The sequence below is a fragment of the Molothrus aeneus genome, chromosome 5, assembly GCF_037042795.1.
Source record: "Molothrus aeneus isolate 106 chromosome 5, BPBGC_Maene_1.0, whole genome shotgun sequence".
Classification (NCBI taxonomy): Eukaryota; Metazoa; Chordata; class Aves; order Passeriformes; family Icteridae; genus Molothrus; species Molothrus aeneus.
Genome location: NC_089650.1, coordinates 13431330 through 13453790, shown reverse-complemented (window position 1 = coordinate 13453790; position 22461 = coordinate 13431330). Strand labels below are relative to the sequence as shown.

The 22461-nt window shown below is 41.5% G+C and overlaps 1 protein-coding gene across 3 annotated transcripts in view; it reads left to right on the top strand.

Annotated features, from left to right (window-relative positions):
- AGK (acylglycerol kinase) overlaps positions 1-22060 on the top strand; it is a 37067-nt gene extending 15007 nt beyond the window's left edge. For all 3 annotated transcript variants that reach the window (XM_066550753.1, XM_066550754.1, XM_066550755.1), the window contains exons 5-15: positions 837-929; positions 1847-1879; positions 3826-3920; positions 5942-6011; positions 6788-6867; positions 8913-8970; positions 11265-11409; positions 12468-12565; positions 14764-14834; positions 19106-19190; positions 21083-22060. In XM_066550753.1, the coding sequence (XP_066406850.1) occupies positions 837-929; positions 1847-1879; positions 3826-3920; positions 5942-6011; positions 6788-6867; positions 8913-8970; positions 11265-11409; positions 12468-12565; positions 14764-14834; positions 19106-19190; positions 21083-21220 (966 nt within the window). In that variant the 3' untranslated portion in view covers positions 21221-22060. The remainder of the gene's footprint in view (positions 1-836; positions 930-1846; positions 1880-3825; positions 3921-5941; positions 6012-6787; positions 6868-8912; positions 8971-11264; positions 11410-12467; positions 12566-14763; positions 14835-19105; positions 19191-21082) is intronic.
- Positions 22061-22461: the final 401 nt, after the last annotated feature.

Below are 22461 nucleotides of genomic sequence, written 5' to 3'. Positions count from 1 at the left end.
CTTTGGAAAGAGAAGAACAAGGAAACATTGAAGGGATTCTGCTCTTTCTGCAGTTTTTTTGAGGCTGTGATATGTGGATTGCTTAATAGTCAGTGTGTCCTAACAGCAGAGTACTCTGATATGCATCTTTCTGTCTTGGAATCTTTTCCACAAGGTTTAGTATTAAAATGCTCTTTTTATTAATCCCTCTCTCTGATCATTAAATGTACCTAGTCCCACCCTAAGAGAAGAAATCATTTTGTAAGACTTAAAACTGATGCTTGGTAGTGTTAGACCCAACAAGCTGGCAAAACAGGGCTGGGCCAGGAAGTGAGGCTGAGATGACTCTGTAAAAGACATGAATTTTTCAGAAAACAGTTTTAATGGTTTAAAAAGTCAGTACTCTTTACTGCTAAATCCATTGTCAGTGGCTTTCAGGCAGTGGCCTTTTGTGTAGTTGATGCTGTGTTTCAGGAGATGCACTTGAGCACTTTGGCTCTAAAAAATAGTGGGAGTTTTTCTGCAAGTGATTGGCTCCTGGATTTGTTTCAATGTAATATTACCTGGAAATAAGATGGTTGCTGTGGTATTCTAGATCTACTGAGTAAGATTTGCTCTGATATTTGATTTAACCTCTGTGTGTGCGCATCTGTGTGTGTGTTTACTTGCCCATATTATATTATGCATCAATCTGGTTTTGTAAGTTGGAAAAAAAAACTCTGAATGTAAGTAATATACAGTACTGTGTGCCTATATAAAAATAACTATTAACCAAATGGATAGGTGATTATTTCTAGGAAAGAGATATACTAAAAATAGTCATTTGAGTGCTCATGTTTGGATCTCTGTTTCTTCAGACTGATTACGAGGGACAAGCAAAACAGCTTCTGGAAATAATGGAAAATACAGATCTGATAATTGTTGCAGGAGGAGATGGCACAGTCCAAGAGGTACTGCAGGAGCCTGGTTTGTTGAGAATCATGGTTGGGCTGAGGGCAAGAAGATTGATGCTGCTGCATTGCACAGATTCATAACAACTGTTCTTAGAGATCTGTGCAGTTAGAATCTGTGTTTTTAGTAAGTGTTCTAATATTCTGGGGACAGAAGACTCTGCTGGTTGGTATTAGTCTTAAGAGATGATGGGAGGGGGGACAAAAAGAAGGGGTGACATAGCTGTCTTCCAGAACTTTATTCTGGAATGAGCAAACTCTTTGGAGTGACATGATTCTAACTTGTTCTTTCTGTGTGATGTAGTTGTAGTGGTTTGATTTTCAAAGTTCCTTCCTCTCTATAAACTCCCCAAGAGGAATGCATATTTTGCTAAGTGGGAATCAGATAATTTAAAAATTACGTGGGAATGATAACAAAGCTTGGAACTTATTTAATAAATGCCTATTGTCAAGATGATTAATGACTGGAGCAGAACTGGGGGATACTCTCTTTTTCAAGACTGTATTTTATTCAAGCAGTTCCTGATTTCTAACTACCGATTTCATAAGACAATGGCTTAATGAATACAGTGACCTTAAGAGAAAGAGATCAGAATACATCTCTAGGTCATTCTGGCCTTGTGTTAATTGCACTGACCAGTGCTGGTTTTGCATTATGCAGAGCATTATTCAGTATTAAAACATTTACACTGGCATTGGTTGTAGTACCAGCATGTACTCAGGCACACTCATAAACCTGCTGTTTCCAACATGTTTGCAGGCTGAACATTCCTCCTTTCCCATGTAAAAAACTGTAGCACCTTCCATAAAAGAGTAGCTGCTCCTTAAATCTCCAAGATTAAATGTGGTTAAGAACTTCATCTGTTCTTATTGTAACTGAAAAATAAAATTCTTAGAGCATTTCCCATGTTTTTCAGGTCATAACTGGACTTCTCCGTAGAGCAGACGAGGTGAGAAGTTGTTGTTTTAAAAACTATGTTTATTTCTTGGAGTGTCTTATGCATCCACTGTGATCTCTTGGCCTCAGCTGCCTCCAGCAAATACTTTGCTTACTACTCTGGAGCCAGCTTTCTGTGCAGCCATCCAGCTGGGCTACTGTCCTGCAATGCTGCCTGCTGTTCTTTGTTCCCTTTCTGAGGGAATGCAGTGACTCCCAAGCCATGGCTTTGGGAAGTTTCCAGCGTCAGAGCAGGGATTGTGGAGAAGCCAAATGCTCAATTTTCAAAGACCCATGGACCAGCTGTGCATGCCACTTTGTTTGGCAGAAGCATTGGGCAGAAGTACATGTTTTTCTTGTGTTTGTACAGGCTTGAAACTGAATTCAGTTATGGTCACACTCCTACTGCTTTGGGACTGCTTTGCTGTTTCTTCAAGCAGTGCATACCTACCTATGCAGATGGCTGTACTAAGCAAATTTTAACCTCTCAAGGTGGATCACTCTGAATGGAAATGAGAGAGATTTTTCTTCTTCAAGTGGGAGGACAGTGTTATTGAAGAAAGGAGGGAATCATTGTTCCCAAAACCTTCTGGCAGGAGCTGGCTAAAACTCAATTAAAACAATCCAGACAAGATTATGATGATACCCTTGGCAGCTAGAATTGTATCTGTTTAGACATTTGCTGTGTCTGAATGTGACAAGGGGGACTCTGAAACCAAGTCAATATTTTTAAAGGAAGGCTAGTTATATCAATTCCGGTGCATCATTGTTTTAAATCTAATATTATTATAGTTGGATCCTGAGACTTTTATAATCTGACAATAGTGAAAGCAAAGTTTAGAGGCTTTACTGGCTAGTTTGTCTTTATTTTTTGGCTTCTTATCTTGATGTAGCTTGGATCATTTTGTAGTGTAGAGAATTCTGCAATCCAGCACAATTATGGGTGGAATACTGCATTGTAGTATTGCCACTGTGTCACTTCATGTTTTTGGCCAAGGAATTCTTGTCCATCATGTCACTGTGTCCTAGGAGTAGAGATCTGTGCTCGAGCTCCCTCTCTCTGTGCCCTGCTTCCCTTTTCCCTTGGGGGTGTCACACCACTGTTGCCTGGATAAGAGCCTGTGCAGGGTATTCCAGAAGCCTTGTTCCTAGCAGCCAGGGGAGCAGAGCTTGACTGCAGGAGCTGCCAACAGCCTCTCATCTGCACACTGCAGGCAGTGCTGAGGAAAATGAGAGCAGGGTGTTTGAGAGTGTTAGCACCTGCAGGTGACACAGACACAGCAGGGCAGAGGGCGTGGGTGTGCAGTGAGAGGGAAATTCCTAGGTGGCTGCAGATTGGCTGTGTCTTGGTGCTGCTGGCAGCATCCCCCAGGACAGGCATGGTGACTGGGGTATGGGGTAGCTTACACTGCTTTGCTGACATGCTTCAAAAAGCAAGATTTGAGATGAGGTACAGGGTAATAACCTGCTCCTTCAACAAGCCCTTTTGCTGAACAGCTGTAGAGAAAAATAATATGGTCAGTGACTTCCAAAAACTAGACCTCTGCTGCTTCATGATTTGGATGGCAGAGGAATCAATTAATTTCCTTTCCTTAAGTGACAAAATCTCTTTGCTGTGCAAGGTTACTCTGTCAGAGGGGGATTTCTGCTGTGGTAAATGGGATTCAGAGCCTGTGATGCCTCCATCAGTATTAAGAAAGATGGCAGATTGCTGACAGAATCCATGCATTAGTTGGGATGTGGCTGCCAAAATGCATGTAACAATGCCCTTAATGATCACAGAGAGCTCTTTTGTACCCAGTTGGCAGTGGTGGCTTCACAGATTTGGGTGCCATGTTCTGAGTCGTTGTGTGAGGAAGTGCCTGGTGCACAGTGCCAAAGGGGTGATGCCAGACACAGCTGTGATCTCCACGCAGGAAGCTTCATGCAAATGTTAATTTATTCTCCTTATGTGTCCAGGCTGCCTTCAGTAAGATTCCTATAGGATTCATACCCCTTGGAAAAACTTGCACTTTGAGCCACACACTGTACCCTGAGAGCACAAATCAAGTCCAGTAAGTATCACATAGTTCTGAAACATGGTTGGTTGTTTTCAAGAAGCAGTGCTTCTTGGTAGCTTGATGCTTTTCTTTTTCTTCTGTGTTACATAGAAGTTGGCAGTCTCTGGGCAGAGCCTGATGATTCTCTGGACTTACCGGAGTTAATGACTTCCAAAAACTGACTAAAAATTAAAAGAAGGAAATGTATGTATTATTAGATATCATTTGCTGTGGCTAATTTCTCTGTGATCATGTGATGCTCAGAGTTTAAATAGGGATTAAAAGGATCAGCCTCTTAGGAATAGCAGAAAGTGTATGACAAGGATATAGCAAGGATTTGACAAAATAAGCCAAAAATAAGTCCTCTTTCTGACTCTTCTCCACTCTAAGAATTCTAGAAACTGGTCCACATATAGGCTGGTTAGGACCTGCAAACTAAGGTATACAGCAATATGGGAAAGGTTGGATCCCATTACTGACTTTTGCAGGGCAGGGGTGACTTTTCCCTGTGGTGGTACTGATGCTGGCAGTAATCCAACAACCCAATTCTTCAGCATCCTCATTATGATCCAGTCTGGTGGTATCTGTTGTTTGCAGTTCAGTTTGCTGCAGGATTGTTTTTTCCACTTATAAAGAAAAAAGGGAGTCCATCTTTCTTTTCCCCACACTTCATTTCTTTTCAATTTTTCCCTTCCTCTCCTCTTATAATAATAAATATATTTCTTCTTGGTCCTGAAATATTTTCACTCTCACTCTCCCAGTAACTCATTAGCATTGTTCTCTTTGTGGAGCCCTTGTTGGTATCCATCATACATTAAACCCATGAGTCAGCTGGCATAACATCCTTCCTTAAAACTACCAGACTGCTTTGAAGCTCAGAAAGGTGGACAAGGCTGTCATCAGCAGCTAAGATTAAAATAATAATTTATGTTTGGGTTCTAAAGAAGCTGTTTGAAATGGATGATCTTCCTGTGCCAAGGTAATGAACTGTGCAGGTGGGACTGCAGCACACTGGAGAAGTTGAAGGTATTTTGGTCAATAGACTGCTTAACAGCCCGCACCAGTGGCAGAGCCTGAGTTAAGAAGTGCAGAAGTGATATTTTTCAAAGAAATATTTGGGCTTTGGTTCCTTCAGCACTCTCTTAGGAGTGTAGGAACTCTAAAGGTCTTGGAGAAAGATAAGAGCTGGGAGAGAAGATGGGCTCTGAGAAGAACAGCTTCCTTATCTGTCTCAGTATTGTAATCCTGATGAAACCAAGGACAGTTTCTCCCACTGATTCACATGAATATTGGGTCTGGATCTGAAAACTGCATCGTTTTCCTTGTCCAGCTGAGACACTAGAAATGTCTGCAGCATGGAAAGTAAATGTTACCCAACTTTGAAAACAAAGAAGGGGTTTCAATCAAGCATATGCTCCAAGGTTTGAACATAGACTGTCTAGTGGGCTTAGACACTTTGGTTACAAAATCTTTACAGCTTGAAATGACCAAGTGCCCTGGCTACTGCCCACAACTTACTGGAGACCTAAACAGTATGGGCACTGCTGATAGGTAGGTTTACATTGATTAAAAACTTCAGAATAAATTAACACATACTAATGCAGTTCAATCTCAGACACATGAGTTGAGACCAGTCATGCTGTCCCAGGCTGTAATACTTGCTACCACTAAAATAAAACCCGGATTTGGATCCTTAGTGTGTTAAGTATCTGAAACAGGAGGCAACACAGTTGGCCTCTGGCATCTCAAGTTAACTCAAAAAGGAGGAATAGCTCAAAAGCTTAGGCTGATAATTTCCTTTTGCTGTTTCTGTATTTTGCTGTTTGTTAGGTTTTGTCATGTGTTGCAACCACCCATTTTGCTTTCTGATTTCAGTGAAGTGCAGCACGTTTCCCTGGGGTTTTTACTTTTGCTAAAAAAAAGCCCTACTTGGACTCGTAGTGAAATTTGCTGGGGAAAAAAAAGTAATTTTAAAGTTTACTCATTTCTTTTATTCCTGTTTGTTTTCCTTTGCTTTTTTCCTGTTTGTTTTGCAGACATATTACTAATGCTACATTGGCCATTTTGAAAGGAGAGACAGTTCCACTTGATGTCTTGCAGATCAAGGTGAAAGCGTCTACTTATTTGGAAAGCAACATTTCTAAAGCTTTCCCATTCTGATGTTTTTATGTTTATGGTTTTCCTCTGTGTCTTGCTGTTAGGAATTTTAGTTTATGATATCAGCAGTTCTGCTAGCAGTCATTTCTCCACCATGTGCTATGGCATCAGACAATCTAAACAGAAGAAAACACTAGAATGCCTCAACATTGCCTTTCTTTGAGACTCAGAGAGTATTGATGAATACAAAACTTATTACAGTGGTGTTTCTATAGCAATGGTGAGAGCAGTAGCTGTCTGCTGATTTGATGCATTCATGTGGATTGTGAAATTAATAGCTTTCTTTGACAAATGGAAAAATACAAAATTGGAAAACCTTTGACTATGCCTCGTATGGTTTCTGAATGTTATTTTTCTGTTCAGTTGTAGAGTGGACATTTCTGCAGCAAGAGTGTTGTGTTGCTGTGCAGAGCTCCTTGCTTTTGGCTAACAGTCAAATCCACGAAATGAAATGGCCATTGCTGGGTGTGCAGTCAAACTCAGGCTACCTGTTCAAAACTTCACCTCTTATATTCCTCCCTTGAGCAGATGGAGTGTACAGTGCTTAAATTCTGCTAAGCTTTATTGTTGTTAGCTTGTTGTCATACCTCTTCTGTTAAATTTCTGTGTAGAAATTTAACAGACGTTTTTATGTAGCTATGCTGTTTTTGTAACTTCAGAAAATAAAGTTGGAAAAAAAGGTAAGAGAAAGCAATTTTGCAATGTTTGTTTTTTTTTCTTTACAGGGAGAAAAGGAGCAGCCGGTGTTTGCAGTCTCTGGTTTAAGATGGGGATCTTATAGAGATGCAGGAGTTAAAGCTAGCAAGTAAGAAAATACTATTTTTTGAAACAGTCCCCTTTTTAGTATCTGTTGCCTAAAAAGACACATTCCCCTCTCTCATTTAAGTCTTTTTCTGAATGCAAGCATCTGACAGGCAGAGGCACCCACTCTTGCTAGATCTTTCATTACACACATGGGAGTGTAAGATGTATCAGAATTCTTGTAAATTGAAATAAATATTTGGTGCTGACCTGTTCTTTTAAGTATTTACTTTCTTCTTGCCTTGTGGTATCTGCTTCTGGAACTTTATTCAGATTGTAACAGGGGGAAAATCTCTCCCTTGAGTAAAGTCTAAGTAAAGTAATTGGCCATTGTTTTTCATCATCTGCCAATGAAAAGCTGTGTGTGTACTCTGAAACTCAATTCCAGCAAGGGACATCAGATGCAGTAGAAATGCCTTCAGGTTCCTGCCAGAAGTGGCATGGACTGTGCTATCTGATGACTGTTCTCAGGATGCTAAACTCATAATTACTGGGCTTTTTCCAGATGGACACATAACATGTCAGTGTCTGTGTATCCAGTGACAGGTATTATTTGCTGAAGGAGCAGCAGAGCCAAAGCAGCTCACTCCCCAAGCTCTTATGGAGGAAATGCAGCTATAAGGAAATACCATGTGCTTTGTGAATGAGCTGTCTTTGTCAGGAAGGAAGGCGTAGCAGACCTCTCGAGTTTGTCTGGCAAATGTTTGAGTAGGTTTAAGAGGGGATGGGGGAGATGCAGTAAATAGTCAGGTTGTTTGTCCCTGGGAGGCCAGGGACATTCTTAGTGGGCTGTGTAGGTGCTGACTTGGCTGTGCTGCAGGCTCTCCTGCTAATTGCAGCCCCCAGTTCAAGGAAGTGCACTTCTCTCTGCTCTGCACTCCTGCTGGGCTTCCTGCCCATGCTCTGCTCTTCTCCTGGTGTCAGCCTTCACATCTTTCCCTGCAGCACTTCCCTTTTGTAAGAGTCCTTCGGGCTTAGTGCTGGAGACATGACAGCACCTTTGGTACATGAGGCACATGAACATCCTCAAGCCCTGCTTCCTTCCATAAATGTTTTTGAATGCAGAGAAACGTGTCCAGCTTGGAAAGCACTTCAGCAACAAATGGACAAGTGCTCAGAGTCTGCTTGGATCAAAATCCTCGTGTGCTACTCCTGGTTTTATACCTTCCCACTTCATCCACTTTTGCTCCCTGTGAGAGATGGGTTATTGGACTAAAAACATTTGGTGTGTTCCAGTGCAGCAGATCTTAAACTGAAAAGAACTCAAAGGGAGTTAAGCCATAAGTCAGAGTTCCAGAAGTGTGTCTGACAGTCCCTCTGCTAATGACTGTGCTGCTGGAGACCTGGTGCTGTCTTGTTACTATTTTACAGACAATTTCATGGCTTGAGGGGAGTGGTGGCACATTTGCATGCCTTAATGGTTAATGAGATCCTTAGATCTGCAGAACTCTTGAGCTGGTGGTGTTCAATGTGCTTTGTTGACCCTCTTTGGTGAATGACACTGATCAAAATGTGTGCCAAGCCTGCCTAAATACAGTCACATCTTTAGATTCTGTACAGTGCTGTGTGGCTGGCAAGGTTTTTATTTTGTAAAACTCTGATTTTGGTGTGAGAATCCTTTGGGACTAATGAATGTTTGCTGGTTCTTTTGTCACTGAAGCTTTTGGTTTTTGTTTGTTTCCTCTAACCTTTGGAAATTTGCTGTATTGCATATTGTTGAGATGCATACCACCAGCTGTTAGACCACAGACCCTTGAATCATCCCCAGTTGTCTCACATAGCAAAGTAAAATTCTGGTAGTGAGATGTCCTGCTGCCTGTAGTGAAGATTATACACTGCATTTTGGTGATGTGTAACTCAGGATAGGGATGTCACTGCTAGGCTGCTGATGTGTAGAAACTATCTTACAGAATCAAAAAGCTAAAGTTGTCAGGGAGCACTAACTCAGTGGCAAACAAGTCTGTATGCTCTGACTTCATGCAGAGTTTCTCCCTTTCCCAATATTGACTCCTGGATATCTTAGAAGTTCTATTTCTGTTCTTTTTCCAGGTACTGGTACCTTGGGCCTCTGAAAACCAAAGCAGCTCATTTGTTCAGTATATTTAAGGTAAATATTAATTGTGAGGAGAGTGTTTGGGAAATGAACAGGCTGACTTTGCTTTTTATAATATGTCTGTAAGCTTTCCTGAAGGATTCTGGTAACAAAATAAAATGGGACTAAAACTCAACTTGTTGAAAAGCCTACCAACTGATAGATTTAGTTCTGAAGAGAGAAAGGAGAAAAAAAGTACTTGTAATTTTTTTTTTAAATTTTTGCTCCAAGATCACCTGGGGAAGCCAGTAACCCCCTGTGAAACTGGTGAGCAGCAGTGGTGAAGTGCTGAAGTGCTCAGCCACATATTCTCAACAGTCTTTGTAATAACATTTCACTCTGATTTATTCCTCTGGCAGAAGGGGTCTATAATTAGACTGCTCATGCACATTGATAATCAGGCTTCCTTGTGTAGTAAAGTGAACATGAAGATGAATAGCTTTTATCTCACCTTAAACTTTCCTGTTGCTTAAAATTGATCCTGGAAAGATTAAAATTTGACCTGTATTAAAGGTAAGGCATTTTCATTCACATGGTTTTCCTTTTCTCTCAACATATAAGGAACCTCCTGAAAGGCAGGGAAAATGCCCAGGAGCTGGTACAGTAGATCAAATAGTGCAGTCTAGCCATGCTGTCTGTGACAATGCCAATGCTTCCTTTATAGGCAGCTCCTGTAAAGGGAGGCTTAATAGTAAAGTATCCAGAAAAGTTGGGATGGCTTTCCCCCCTCTCATCCACAGAAAATTTGAGGTTATGCTTCTGTGTTCTGGCATTCTAGGTAAAAACCTATTCTTCTTTTCTGCCCACCTCCTTTCTCACTTTCTTTGAGTCCTTAGGTTCAGCTGGGGCTGGTGATAGTGGCTTTCTCTGGTGAGCTATTAATTGTACATTAAAAAGATCTGTTTAATTTGCTGAAGGTTAAAGAGAAGTGCCCACTTCTTCAGCCATTTAGATAGAAAACTTTCTACCTGATCTCACCTAGTTGTGATATTCACATTGCTTTATGTGCCTCTTATATTATGATTTTGTTAATTTCTACAAGAAGTGTCTCCAGCCTGTTGAGTTTAATCTCTTCCTGGCTTGTGTTTGCTGCTCCACACTTCTTATTTTCTGGTTTTACTGTGGGGGGTCTCTTGAAACAGGATGATGCATGGCTGAAAAAAAGTGTAATTGGAAATAGCACCTCTCATATTGGTAGGGGCATTGTTATGAGTGTTATCATCCCTTCTAAAATACACAGGCTTAAATTATCACAGCATTGCTGCTTTTCCATTTAATCATTAATATTTATTGTTTGTGTACTGCCCTACTGATACAACCTCTGTTTGTCCTGCTTATTATGGAAGTATTCCTTGCTCTCAGAGGTGGGAGGTGAATTAGTTTACCAACCTGTGCTATATGATCCAAAACTACTTCTGAAATTTTGTACCTGGAAAAATAATTGTACTGAGTTCATGTGGGCTCTTGGCTGTGTTGTTTTAGTGTATAAATTTAAAAAACTATTATATGATTCCCTCCCTAAATCCTGTGTTTGCGGCATTTCAGAAATTATTTTCAAAACAATGACAGGAAGTGAATTTTGTCAGTGTCTGGAAATATTTCAAAAGCTAAGATTCTTCTGTAGCCCTGGTGCTGGAATCTGAAATATCACCAAGAATAATGTGTTAGTACTTTATTTTTTTTTTTAAGATGCTTTAGGGAGCTCACATGACTTGCCTTAAGAGCTGTTGTTGCTGTTCAGAAGCACCTGACTGTCAGGTCAGGATTGTTTGAGTTGCTGGAAAACAAAGGCCTGTCAGGTTTTAGTGCCCCTTGGCTTCACACAGCACTGTAGGCTTTGTCTGTTTGCACTGGATCCTGCTGAGCAGTTGCTCCTTGAGGTTGCCTTTTTTGCCATGCAGAAACCAACTGTGCTTTCAGACATTACTGGTGACTTGGCTGGTTTGGGTTGTTCCCTCCAGCCAGAAGCAGCTGTGTCACCCTGCCACACATCAGCAGCAAAGGAAACATCCCTTCACCCTCTGTTCATCAAGGGGAGAATGTCCTTACTTCTGTGCAGGGAAGGATTAGATTAGTGGATTTGGGAACTGTGGGTAATCTTTTTGAAACTGCAGAAATGTCGTTTCCCCAATGAACCTGGAGACTGGTGAGCCATAAAGTAGGCTGAGGCAGTGAGGGGGCCTGAGTAGCTCTGCAGGACTGTGTGTGAGTACACAATAAATAGGCTACAGGACTAAACAGAATAAACAGGACATGTCCTAAGCAAAATTTCCTTTATCTTCTGTCTTTTCTTTCCATGTAAATCCAAGGAGTGGCCTCAGAAACATCAAGCTGCTCTCATGTATGTGGGTCCAACTGAGAGACCTCCAGAAGAGCCAGAGGAGAAATCATCCAGACCTCCTTTGTATGTGAGGCTTTACAGACGGCTTCGATCGTACTGGTCATCCCCAAAAGGTGGGCTGGCTGTGCTCTGGCATCAACTCACATGCAGGCTCTACTCCTCTGACACATCCAGGGGTGTGTTGTGTGGAGGGCATGTCTGCTTCACTGCTCTCTTTTTTGTTACTGTTATTATCTGTTTGTTTCCTTTTTTAATTTATTTAAACTATTGTTTTTGTCAAGACTGTTATAGAGGCATCTGTTAGAAATGGAACAGAGTAGTCTTGCCAGTGTTTGTGGTCTCATAAGCAAATACTCATTTGTAGAGAACCCAGGGCATTCCCTGGACTCACAGTTGCCTTTGCATTGGAGGCATCCATTGAGGATACTTGGCACTTCTGGGTGAGCTTCTTGAAATCTTCTTCCAGCAGAATGGCTTCTTAGTGAGCTGGGCAGAGAGGAGCAGCTTTTGTTTTTCCAGGGTGGGGAGAATTGCTGACACAGAGCAACAAATGTTGCTTTAAATGGAACGGTAAAATTTGGGCCAGGCCTAAATTTCTCTTAGTATGTGAAATTCTTTCTGTACCATAAATTTTGTGTTCTCTGAGCCTCTCTTGGGTTGGGCTGCTGTCTGGGCAGTGCACATGGCAGGCCACAGGAGGAAGGAGGGTGGGTATTCTGCTAAGACCTGGTTCCTCCTTGGCTAGCAGAGGTGATTCATGTAGGAGCATGAACCAAGTGACCTGGATATGAGAACTGAACTGTGGAGCTGCCTCCTGTAGAAAATGTGTTACCACAGCCTCCTGAACATTGGATTCCTGATGTTTTGGTAGGGTTTTCTAAATATTCCTGTCACCAACCCAGAAGATAGGTTAATCTCTGGACATAAGGATTCACAGGGCTGTGATGTACTGGGCTTGACAGTCTTTTCTGATACTGTGCAAATGCTGATGGTATTTTTTCTTCAGTACTCCTAAGCTCCCTTTGAAATTTTTAAGATTTTGACATTTTAGAGAAACAAAACTACTAACCAGAATGGCTCAGACTGATTTTTGTGTCTGGCATCTGCTTCATAGTGATCTGTGTAATTAAATTGTGCTTAATGACTGATACCTTCTCTTCCTGCTATACAGAGTTCCCCCAGGAGGTAGCCCCGGAGGACTGGGAGGAGCTGAAGCTGTCCACCATTGAGCTTTCCATTGCAACTCGGAACAGGCAGCTTGATCTAGCAGTAAGACCCTAACATAATGGGATTCCAGATGCTGCCTGCCCACAGAGTTTTCCTGTCTTGCTAAACTCCCATTCTTGGGTGTATATAAATAACATTTATGGCTTCATGGAAGAAGAGGTCCATGATCGAGGCATGGGCAAGTTTCAGATCCAGTGTGAAAGCACAGGAGACTAAAGTAAAACTGGGATGCAGTGGGATCAGAAAGAATTTGTACAAGGTTTCAGTAGCCAAACAGAAGTTTTAGGATTTCCTGTGAGTAAAAAAAGCACCAAGAAGCATTCTTTTCCCTCTTCACTTATGTGAGAGTGATTCTCTTTTATCAACTGCTGCTAGAAGGAAGCTGAGCCTGAGTGTCTGGCTGGAATTTTTTATTTTTCTCTCTTTTTTTAGACTTGCAGAGTGGAGTTAAAAATAATTGGTACTAGGGAAAGGACATGGGCTACACTGATTTGAAGGAAAGGAAGTGCATGTAGTTGAAAGTATAGAAGCATGGCATCAAAGGAACTGTTCCTGTCATAACCTTCTCAGCACGTTCATGCTGTTCATTCACTGTTTTAGAACTTCTCTTTGGCTTATGCCTGTGTTTTGGTGCAATTTTACTGCTGTGAAAGCTATTTGGATAGATGTCAGCCTTTAATTTTACAGGAAAATGCTTACACAGTGATCCTATACTTGTGAGCTGTCCCGCATTTCCTCCTCAAGGGTGCAGGAAACCCTGCTGCTATACCCAGGCTAACAGGAGGTGTTGAACTTTCTGCAACATATTTCTTCCTTAGAAGTCAGGGTCTTTAAGAACATGAAAATGTGAGTTATATTGGTATGTTATCTTGTAGGATCAGACCAAAAGAACCCAAACAGGCAAATTTAGTTTTTTTAAAATTCTCCTGGTTTCTCCTTAGAATATGCCACCATCAACGTTAGTTTGTTCTTTGTTGTGGTTTATGATTTGGACTGTCAGTGTCCTAGTAATGGTAGAAGCTAGACAGAGACTTGTATTTGGGTATTTTTTTAGTGGTTTCTAGGTGACACTTGAACAGAAGAATTTTGGTTGTTGAACTGGATTGGAGCCAGTGATGTAAAGTAAAAACAGACCTACCAAGAACAGAAAAAGTATCTGATTGCCACAAACTCCCTTATGCTCTTTCTGTGGTTTTGTCTGTTTTGCCTCCCTTAGTCCTTCAAGAGGCATTTTAATATTGGTTTTGAAAAGAAGGAAATGATGTAGGGTTCTCAGGTCTCTTGCAAAACCTAGAGAAATGGACAAGTTCATGTTAGGCTAGTTGTACTTTCCTGTTTCTTGAGTTGGGAAGTATCTTGATATTGCATCTTTTTTTTTACAAGTGTGGATCCCTTATTACTACATTCAAGTCCCTCTCTTGAAACCATTGTCCCTGTAGTCCTCAAAGCTGCCCAGCAGCTCTCTGGAATCAATACCAGGCCATATCTGCTGCCAGCCAATCTGTGTCTCACCTCAGACTCATGCAGAGGCTGCCCCATTGAAGGGAAGCTGATAAAGCCATACAGGTGCAGCTCAGGCAGTGCCTCTGCAGAACAGCAAAGGAATAAACCAAGTTAAATAAATAGATGCATTTATTTTTACTCCTGTCATTTTGATTGCATCTGCACACTGCAACTTTTGCCAGAACAAAAATATTAAAATACATTAAAAAAAGCTGTATCTTTTAATCAAAATTGCTTTCCTGAAAAAAGCTGTACTGTGTACTCAGTTTAAGGGCAGGCTGTAAATAGGAAAGCTAAGTAAGGAGTTTAAAGGATTGTTACCAAGCACACTTTGATTTCCAATTTGTATTGTTTAAAATTCTCTTACTGTGGTGTTTGGTGGCCAAATGTTGTATCATTGTACTATTGCTTAAATTCATGAAAGACCCATTGAATAGAAATTAAATAAGAGCCTAAGAGATCTGCTATTGTCTTTAAATATAACAAGAAGCCAAGTGTGTGACTCATTATTTTGCTTCTTGTGGTATTTATTGAATATTCATTAATGGCAAAATAAAATCTGTAATTTCTAATTCAAATCTCAAGTTGACATTTGAATAAAGCATGAAATGCAGAAATGCATCTTCTGCCTCCTTTTGGGGGACAAAGGACTGGCCATTGTGTGAACATATTGCAGTATCATGGGTGTGGCATTTTCAGATGTTAACTGCTTGGTTCCTGAATCCTTTTTTGCACAGCGCACTAAGGACTTCATGGACATTTGCATCGAGGCAGAGAGTGTCAGCAAAGGGGAGTTTGTTCACAGAGGGTGAGTATGGCAAGGCTGCAAAAAGGGGGCAGGGTCTCTGGAAAGTGTGCTGGTTTTCTCTCATACTGTGCTGCAAAATTCAGAAGCAGAGGACTGCAAAGCACACCAGTCAGTACTGTTCTCAGGGACTAGGACTTTGATTCTTTGAAATTCTTACTCATCTTCTGTTTCTGTAAACAAGGCAGAACTCCAGAACCTGGAGTATTCAGAACCTGGAGTTCTTTCTAGCTTCTGAGTTTGTTATATCTTTCATCTTTTCCCCTGTTGCTGTAAGTCAGTACTGCTTGGATATTACTGTCCTTACTGAGTTTTATAGGCAGCTGTGCAGACTTAGCCCAGAATCTTTTAGCCCTAGCTGCTCAGTGGATTGAGAGGTGGGTCATAGAGCTGGTTTGTTTGTACTAGTGGTACAAACTGGGAATTCTTGAACTGTGATTAGACAGGCCCTCCTCTAAGAAAAGAGCTTCCTTATCTCAATAGCTCTTGGGAGAAATTAGGTCTAGGCTGGAAGAACTTTGGAAGATGTGACTTAAACAGGGACTTTAAGCAAATGTATTGGTCCTGCTTGTATGTGGAATAAGAAAGGCTGCAGGTATGTAGAAGCAGTGTGTGGAGAAAGTGAATGTTACTGCTTCCTTTGTGCTGTGATGTTGTCTTGCAGTGTGCTTGTTCCTCCTGCTCTTACAAGAAGCAAATCAGAGCTGCCTTTTTTGGCTCCTTCTTACAGTCCCACTCACAAATACTTTGAATCTTCAGTGCAGGTTTTACCAGCAACAGATTTTCCTACTGAATCCACGGGAGCTCCTCTCCATATTACCTTTTAATTTGCTATTTTCTCAGTCTTCGAGCTCCCTCTAGTGAAATCAATGGGGGGATTTCAGTGCAGTTTTAACTGCTTGTCATCACTCTAATAATTCCTGCAAGATACTTGTTTATGATACTGATGTCAACTCAGGCCTCTTATTTGAGCCTCCCAGCAGCCCCAGTAGGAATAAAATCTTCAGACCTGTGCATACACTGTAAGTCAGGTTACCACCTGCAGCTGCTTTCAAATTGCATGAGCATGTGGACTGTGGTTGCCTGGGACTGATTTGTTTGCTTTGAAGGCTACAGAGGGAAAGGAGGAGGCAGTTTTCCTGTTAGAAGCAAGAGGAATCTGGTCTCATAAAGGAGATGTTATTCTGGGTTCTCAAACACTTTATTGGCAGAAAAAAGTAGATGAGCTTGTGTGACTTGAGGCAGGCGTATTCAAGTGTATTCCCAGTGTAAATAATACCTCCTGTGTTGACTGGACATGCTTCCTGCAGGAGTGTGGCTCATTTTCTGACTGCAGTTACAGTGTCGTGCAGAAAAAGCCTCTGAGGAGCATTACCATAGCCCTGCTGTTGAGAGCTAATTAGAGGCAGTACTGAAAGCTTTGAGCTGTTCAAGCAAAGTTCAGAGAAACAAGCTCTTTTGATTAAATAGTGCCAAAAAGCCTGTAGGTAACAAAGAAAGACAAAGAGAGGTGTGGGGGGGTGGGAGAGCAGTTGGAGGGGATGGTTAGTTCTACAGAGAGGAGTCAGAGCAGAGCAAAGGTGCCCTGTTTTTTCAAGGCAGAATCAGGGTGTTCTGAGGTCCCACTGTGCCTTTGCCAGCTGGATTTGAGTTAAGCCTATTATCAGAGGCCCCCTATTGCCTGGCACCAACAGGGTTTGTCTTTGGAAATGTGTGAAACAGCTCGCTCTTTTTTCTTCCTTTTTACTGCATAGTTTAAATACCAGAATTTGGGGGGTTGAAAAAGGTTTTTAAGGGAAATACCTTATCAGTGCAGGTAACAAGAGGTTTTTATATTGGAGAGGGTACTGACATGAGCTGATGAGAAGTGATGGGTCACACAGAGAAAACCACACATCCAGCAGGAAACTGCCATGGCAGTGTGTGGGTGTGAGGATGCATCAGTGTGCTGCAGGGCAGCTGCTCTTGGATTTCCAAGAAAGGAGGAAGTCATCCCAGGTGTATAAAAGTGCCCTCTGGCTGTGGATCAGATCTGTGTGAACAAGAGCATCCACAGCAGCCATAGAGCTGATGTTTAGATAAGGGGGAGCAGAAGAGTTGTTTACAATGGAGTGAGTTGTTTACAATTGAGTGCTTACTAAAGTGTGCTGCAGGGAAGGAGAGCAGGCATGGAAAGTGTGGCATCAGTAATCCACATCCTGGTAGCCAGTTTAGATTCTGTATATGAAAGTGTGGAGAGCTGTCACTCCAGGGCATGGTTGCAGTTATCCTCCACAGTGCACAAAACTGGAGTTCTTTGTTAGAGATCTTACTCTGACTCATTTAACATTGGCAGCTTCTGGATATGAAAATGACATTCCAGTTGTGTGTTATGTGCAGTAGGTGTTGTGGTTCGCTCTCTGCCTGTATTTTTGTGGTCCAGCATAGAGTGGGATGCAACAAGCAATGGAAACTTGCTGTTAGACTTCTGATCTTGTTCCTATTTCACATTGCTTGTTCCTATTTCACATTGGTCTTGAGTGAGGAGCAGAGTCTAAGGGAAATTAGTTATGATTTCTTTTCTGCTGGACCACTAGAGAGGCAATCACTGTAGGTGGAGTTGTCTTATTTGCTTCTATGAGTGTTCTCCTTTGAATGATTTTAAATTCCATGTTTTGGCTCTTTTGAGTTTACCTTGACCCCACAATTACATCTCTATAGAGCTTCATGTGCTTTCATTGGCCAAAAAAAAAAAAATCTGTTCACTCACCAGAGTATGCCTTGTATGTATCTAGGACCTTGTATGATAAACTCCAAGCAGGTTAAACTTAAAGTGAGGAATCTTGCTGCTTGTTTGTACAGCACTGTATAAACTGACAGTATTGCATGCCATTAATGATTTATAATTTATATTGCTGGAGGATGTTTAATTCCCTCACAGTCACTCATCAATCTTTTAGTGTATACATATTTGATTAAAACCAAACTTTCCACATTAATATTGCTTCTGTCCTTCCCTGCCCTTTCCTTAGCTTTTTTTCCTTTGTCTTTGATTTTCATCTTCTGTTTCAACCCTCTCTTCTCATGTTCCTTCTCTGGGATTTTCTGTGACTTTAGAGGCACTGCCTTCTTTGGGGCATAGAAGACTTGGTGTACAGGGAGATTCTGACATGCTTTTGTGAGTTCTTTTCCTAGGCAATATAAAAATACACCCTTCTTTCATATCAGTCTAGAGATGGAAATTTGGAGACAACAGGCATTGCCTGTCAGAGAAGTATCTATGATAATTCCACCATGCTTGAGAGTTGTGGTGTATTAACACTGTAATTCTGTGCTGCTCTCTTTGCTATTTGTGTATTGCTGTCTGTCTGGAGAGGGGCCCACACTGAGAGGTTGCTTCCTGGGGTGCAGTGTACCCTTTGCCAGTGGTCAGTCAAAGGTTTCTGTGTGGTCAGTCAGGAGGCCAGAGGAAGGTCAGCACAGCCCAGAGCTTGTGCTCACTCTGCAGCAGCACTTGTGGGGAAAAGGAATCACAACTGACTGTCTCTAACAGCTGAGACCGTGACAGGACAGCAGCCTTAGCCTTGAAATGGACCATGTGGCACTTGCAACACCAGCTTTCCAAGACAGGAAACTGCATTCCATGTGGTCCCCTTTGACATTAGCAGATGTGGGAAAGGAAGCAGCACTTACCTAAGTACAATACATAAATAAAAATCTCACAGGTAGCAGAAGAAACTGTCAAAACTGGGTATGTTGTTTGGAATGGATAAAATGATGGGGGTTTCTTCATGAGTCATAACAGAAGCAGCTGATAAGAAATGTCATGCTGATTGGTTTTGATATGAAAAATGTGGGGAGTTTGTTTGTTTTTAGATAGAATGATAATGCCATTGAACCATTAAGTTACTATGTTTTTTTGGCTTAGGTCTTTTAGGTTGCTGGTAAGTTTAGTTGCATGAGCTATGAGGAGATGGTAGTCACTGCAGGAAGTGCATAGTTCAGCATGGAAGTGAAGAGCACAAGTCTGTGCTCAGTGTTCAAATATAATTAGTGAGCCTCAGAGCAGAAGCTAGTTGGAGGCTGTCGGTGCATTATGACATGCATTGACTGCAGCAGAAGAGGGAAGGACTCTTCTACTTTTTCAGAGTTAAACCCATAAATATTTGTGTATATAACCTCTAAGTTTACCAAATGCATAGTGATTTAGCACAACAAAATGCCATCCCTGAAGAAGACTGTTTCTGAGAGAAGCATGTCCTTACCTTACCTTACCTCTCCTTTTGTTTGGACAGAAGTCAAAAGATGCGTGAGCCACACATGTGCCCTGAAGGGAGTCAGTGCATCCAAGCCAGCAGATGCATCTTGCAACTTCCAGAGGTGAGAAGCTGGGAGAGCTGAAAAACTCTTTCACTTTGTTTCTTGTACCTGTTGATGCTGCACTTAAGAAATCTCTACTCTAAATCTGGGAGATGGATTACACTGCAAGTGAGACACTAAGTTCCACAGTGCAGCCATGAGTCCCTTGCTACTAGGACAGACATACTCAAGTTCCCCAAGTAGTCTGTAAACCTGATGGGGGAGCTTTGTTCTGCCAGGAAATAGTGGCAGATCTTTTATGAAGACAGTCATGATGGTTAAAGGGTCTCTTACTTGAGTGTCTTGCATAGGAATGGGAAGTTCCACCTGAACATTAGGAAGAACTTCTTTACTGTGCAGATAACCAGGCACTGGAACAGACTCCACAGAGAGGTAGTGGAGTCTCCCTCACTGGAGATACTTAAGAATCACCTGGACACAATCCTGAGCAATGTCCTCTGGGAATGACCCTGCTTGAACAGGGAGGTTGGACCAGATGATCCACTGTTGATTCAAACATTCTGTAATGCTGTGATATGCAGATCATCTTCTCCTTAGCACTGAAGATGGGTACATTTTACCCTAGAAGGCATTGTGCTGTAGAGAAGAAGATAAATATTAGAGACAAAGGAGGGTGAGACAGGGCAGGGGAGCTGAGATCAGTATAAGGAAGTGCCTCTAAACTTTGAAATGATGAAGCTGAGAAAGAAGACAAGGCTGTGCCTGCCTGTTCTAGATTTAGATTTGTCTTTTCCTGCCTCTGAGCTGTTATTGCAGCCCTGGGAGGACAGTTTCTTGTTTTTACAAGGACATTAAATCAATCTCATAGACAATTTCTGTTTTCAAGTGATCTGTCATTTGGCAAAATAATTCCATATTAAGGGATAAAGAATTTGTTGAAAGGTAAAAAAATCTGTTGCTACCAAATAAAAATCATGAATTATGATGACATGATTAACCAGGATCCTAATGCTTGCCCTGAATTCAGATCATGGCAGATTTGTGATTCTGAAGGAATACTCTGCAGTGCTGGGCTAAGTACACCTGGGCCATAAGTAAGGGTTGTGGTATAAAATGAGGTCTTCATACTGCAGCCTGCTAAGATCTTCAGAACATGGGTGCATGGTACAGAGCAGTCCTGTTTGACTCCATGGCCCAGCTCCAGTGAAGGAACTGGAGGCAGCCCAGATGAGTCTCACCAGTTCATGTTGATGGAGGTGGACTGCTTTGCTGTACCTCTGACTGCCAGAACTTGTACTGGTTCCCCTCATCTGTGATGCTCTGGTGTCCCAGTTCTCTTGGAGTTTGTTTGAGTACCCACAGCCCTTCTGTGAGTCAAGGGCACACAAAGCAGTCACTGAAGTTGTTTTTAGGTAGTCAGCCTGCCATTTTGATGAATGGTTTTAATCACATGGGGACTTTATCAGCATTAAACACTTGAGAAAATTCTACTGCTGAGTAATTCGTGGCCAGTAATTACTTTGCATCTCATGTTTCAGATCAATATAGTAAAACAATGCTGAAAGGGGTTTGTAACATGGATTTAATAGAAGTTACTTAACAGGCATTTCTGCAGATTAGTTTATGTCACCACTGGAGACCCAAGATCTAAGTGCATGTAATTGTAGTTCCAATAGAAAAGAATCCTTCAGTATAAACAATGTGGGTCATTAGAGCTTCCTAGTGTTTAATTATCACTAATTAGTAACTAAGTGAGGTAACATCTCATGCACCAGACTCTTAATACATTCTGTGTGGTGAAGGATAGGTCTCCCTGTGTTGTGGAGAGAAAATGGGCTGGAAGGCACAGGCAGGGGGTCATCTTGGTTGAGACTGAGCTAAGTATGCAGCTGTTTTATTAGTAAAATCAGCATTGCTGAGATAACATTTGATGTTTAACTCCCTGCACACAGGGCACTGAGGGATCCTTTGGCATTGATAATGAGGAGTATGAAGCGATGCCTGTGGAGGTGAAGCTCCTACCCCGCAAACTCCGCTTCTTCTGTGATCCCAAAATAAGAGAGCAGCTGCTGCAGGCAGTGGTACAGTGAAAGTTCATGGCAGAGGGGCCAGTGTTCACCAGGGTCTGACTCTTCAAGGCACATGAGACCTAACCAACCTGATTAACCCCAGTAGACTAAGAAGCCTTTTGGCTATTTTTATGTGCAAGGTACTTCCTTTGGAAGTGTATGATTTGACTGGTCTCAAAGGGGTTAAAAATGCAAATGAAAATTCTGAAAAATGCATGTGAACTTGATGACATCTTCTTTTCCCCCTCCCCTAAGAAGTCGTCATTTACATCATTTACAGCACTACAGGCTGAGTGCTGTGTGCCAGATGCTACTGCTGTAATGCAATTGTATATTAAAGTAAACTTTAAGTATACTTGTCCTTGTGTTCTAAGAGTTTGGGTTTACTTTACCCATGTAAAAATCTTGCAAAACTTGGGATCCTGGGAAAAAAATATTTGGGGGGAATAATGCTAAGGAATTCTATGAAATATTGGAATTGCCACATTAAAATAGATGGTTGGTTATCGACTCTGTCACAAAATAATCTGGAGGTTGGTGATACAAAGCTTTGGAGCAAGTTTAAAAATTCCCCATATGTATCTTGATAATATATTTGTTAATTTTTTCATCTTGCCAGATTCAACAGCACAGAGTTCCAGTAATTATATAGTAGAAATGTATTCCTTTGACCAATTTAGGTATATTTCACAGAAGCAAATTGGAAAACATCATTGACCCAAAGCTGTATGAAGTACATTTGGAAAGACTCTTTAACAAGCTGAGTGAGTCAAAAAGACCTTTTTTTGTAAATATTCCTTTTATTCCTGCAGTAGTATAATACCAGTAAGGATATCCAAATAAAGTTTATTATTTATTGTGGCTGATTGCTCTTCTCTAATGTAAACAGTGCTCACCACTCCATATGCAACCTCCATCCACTTGAGCCTCAGTACCATAATTAGTTTTGCTGCCTTTATGAGCTTTTGTTTATAGCTTTGCTTTTATTGCTGAAAGCAAGTATTACTGACTTAGGCAAGCTTATCTGTTGCCCTTGTTCTAACTTAGAAGTTCATGTGATTCTGCCTTGCTTACTGGAAGAATGAAAAATGTCCTTATTTTTCTGATGCGATTGTCTGTAGTCAATGTGTTAAGCTGTGGTCTGGTCTAAGTTCCCTTGTTGACTCTGCTGTTATCATAATACAGACCTAAGTGAGTTGGCTTCCAGCAGCTCTGTCAAGGACTGAATCCTGGCAGCCTGTGCTCCAACAGCGTCCTCTGCT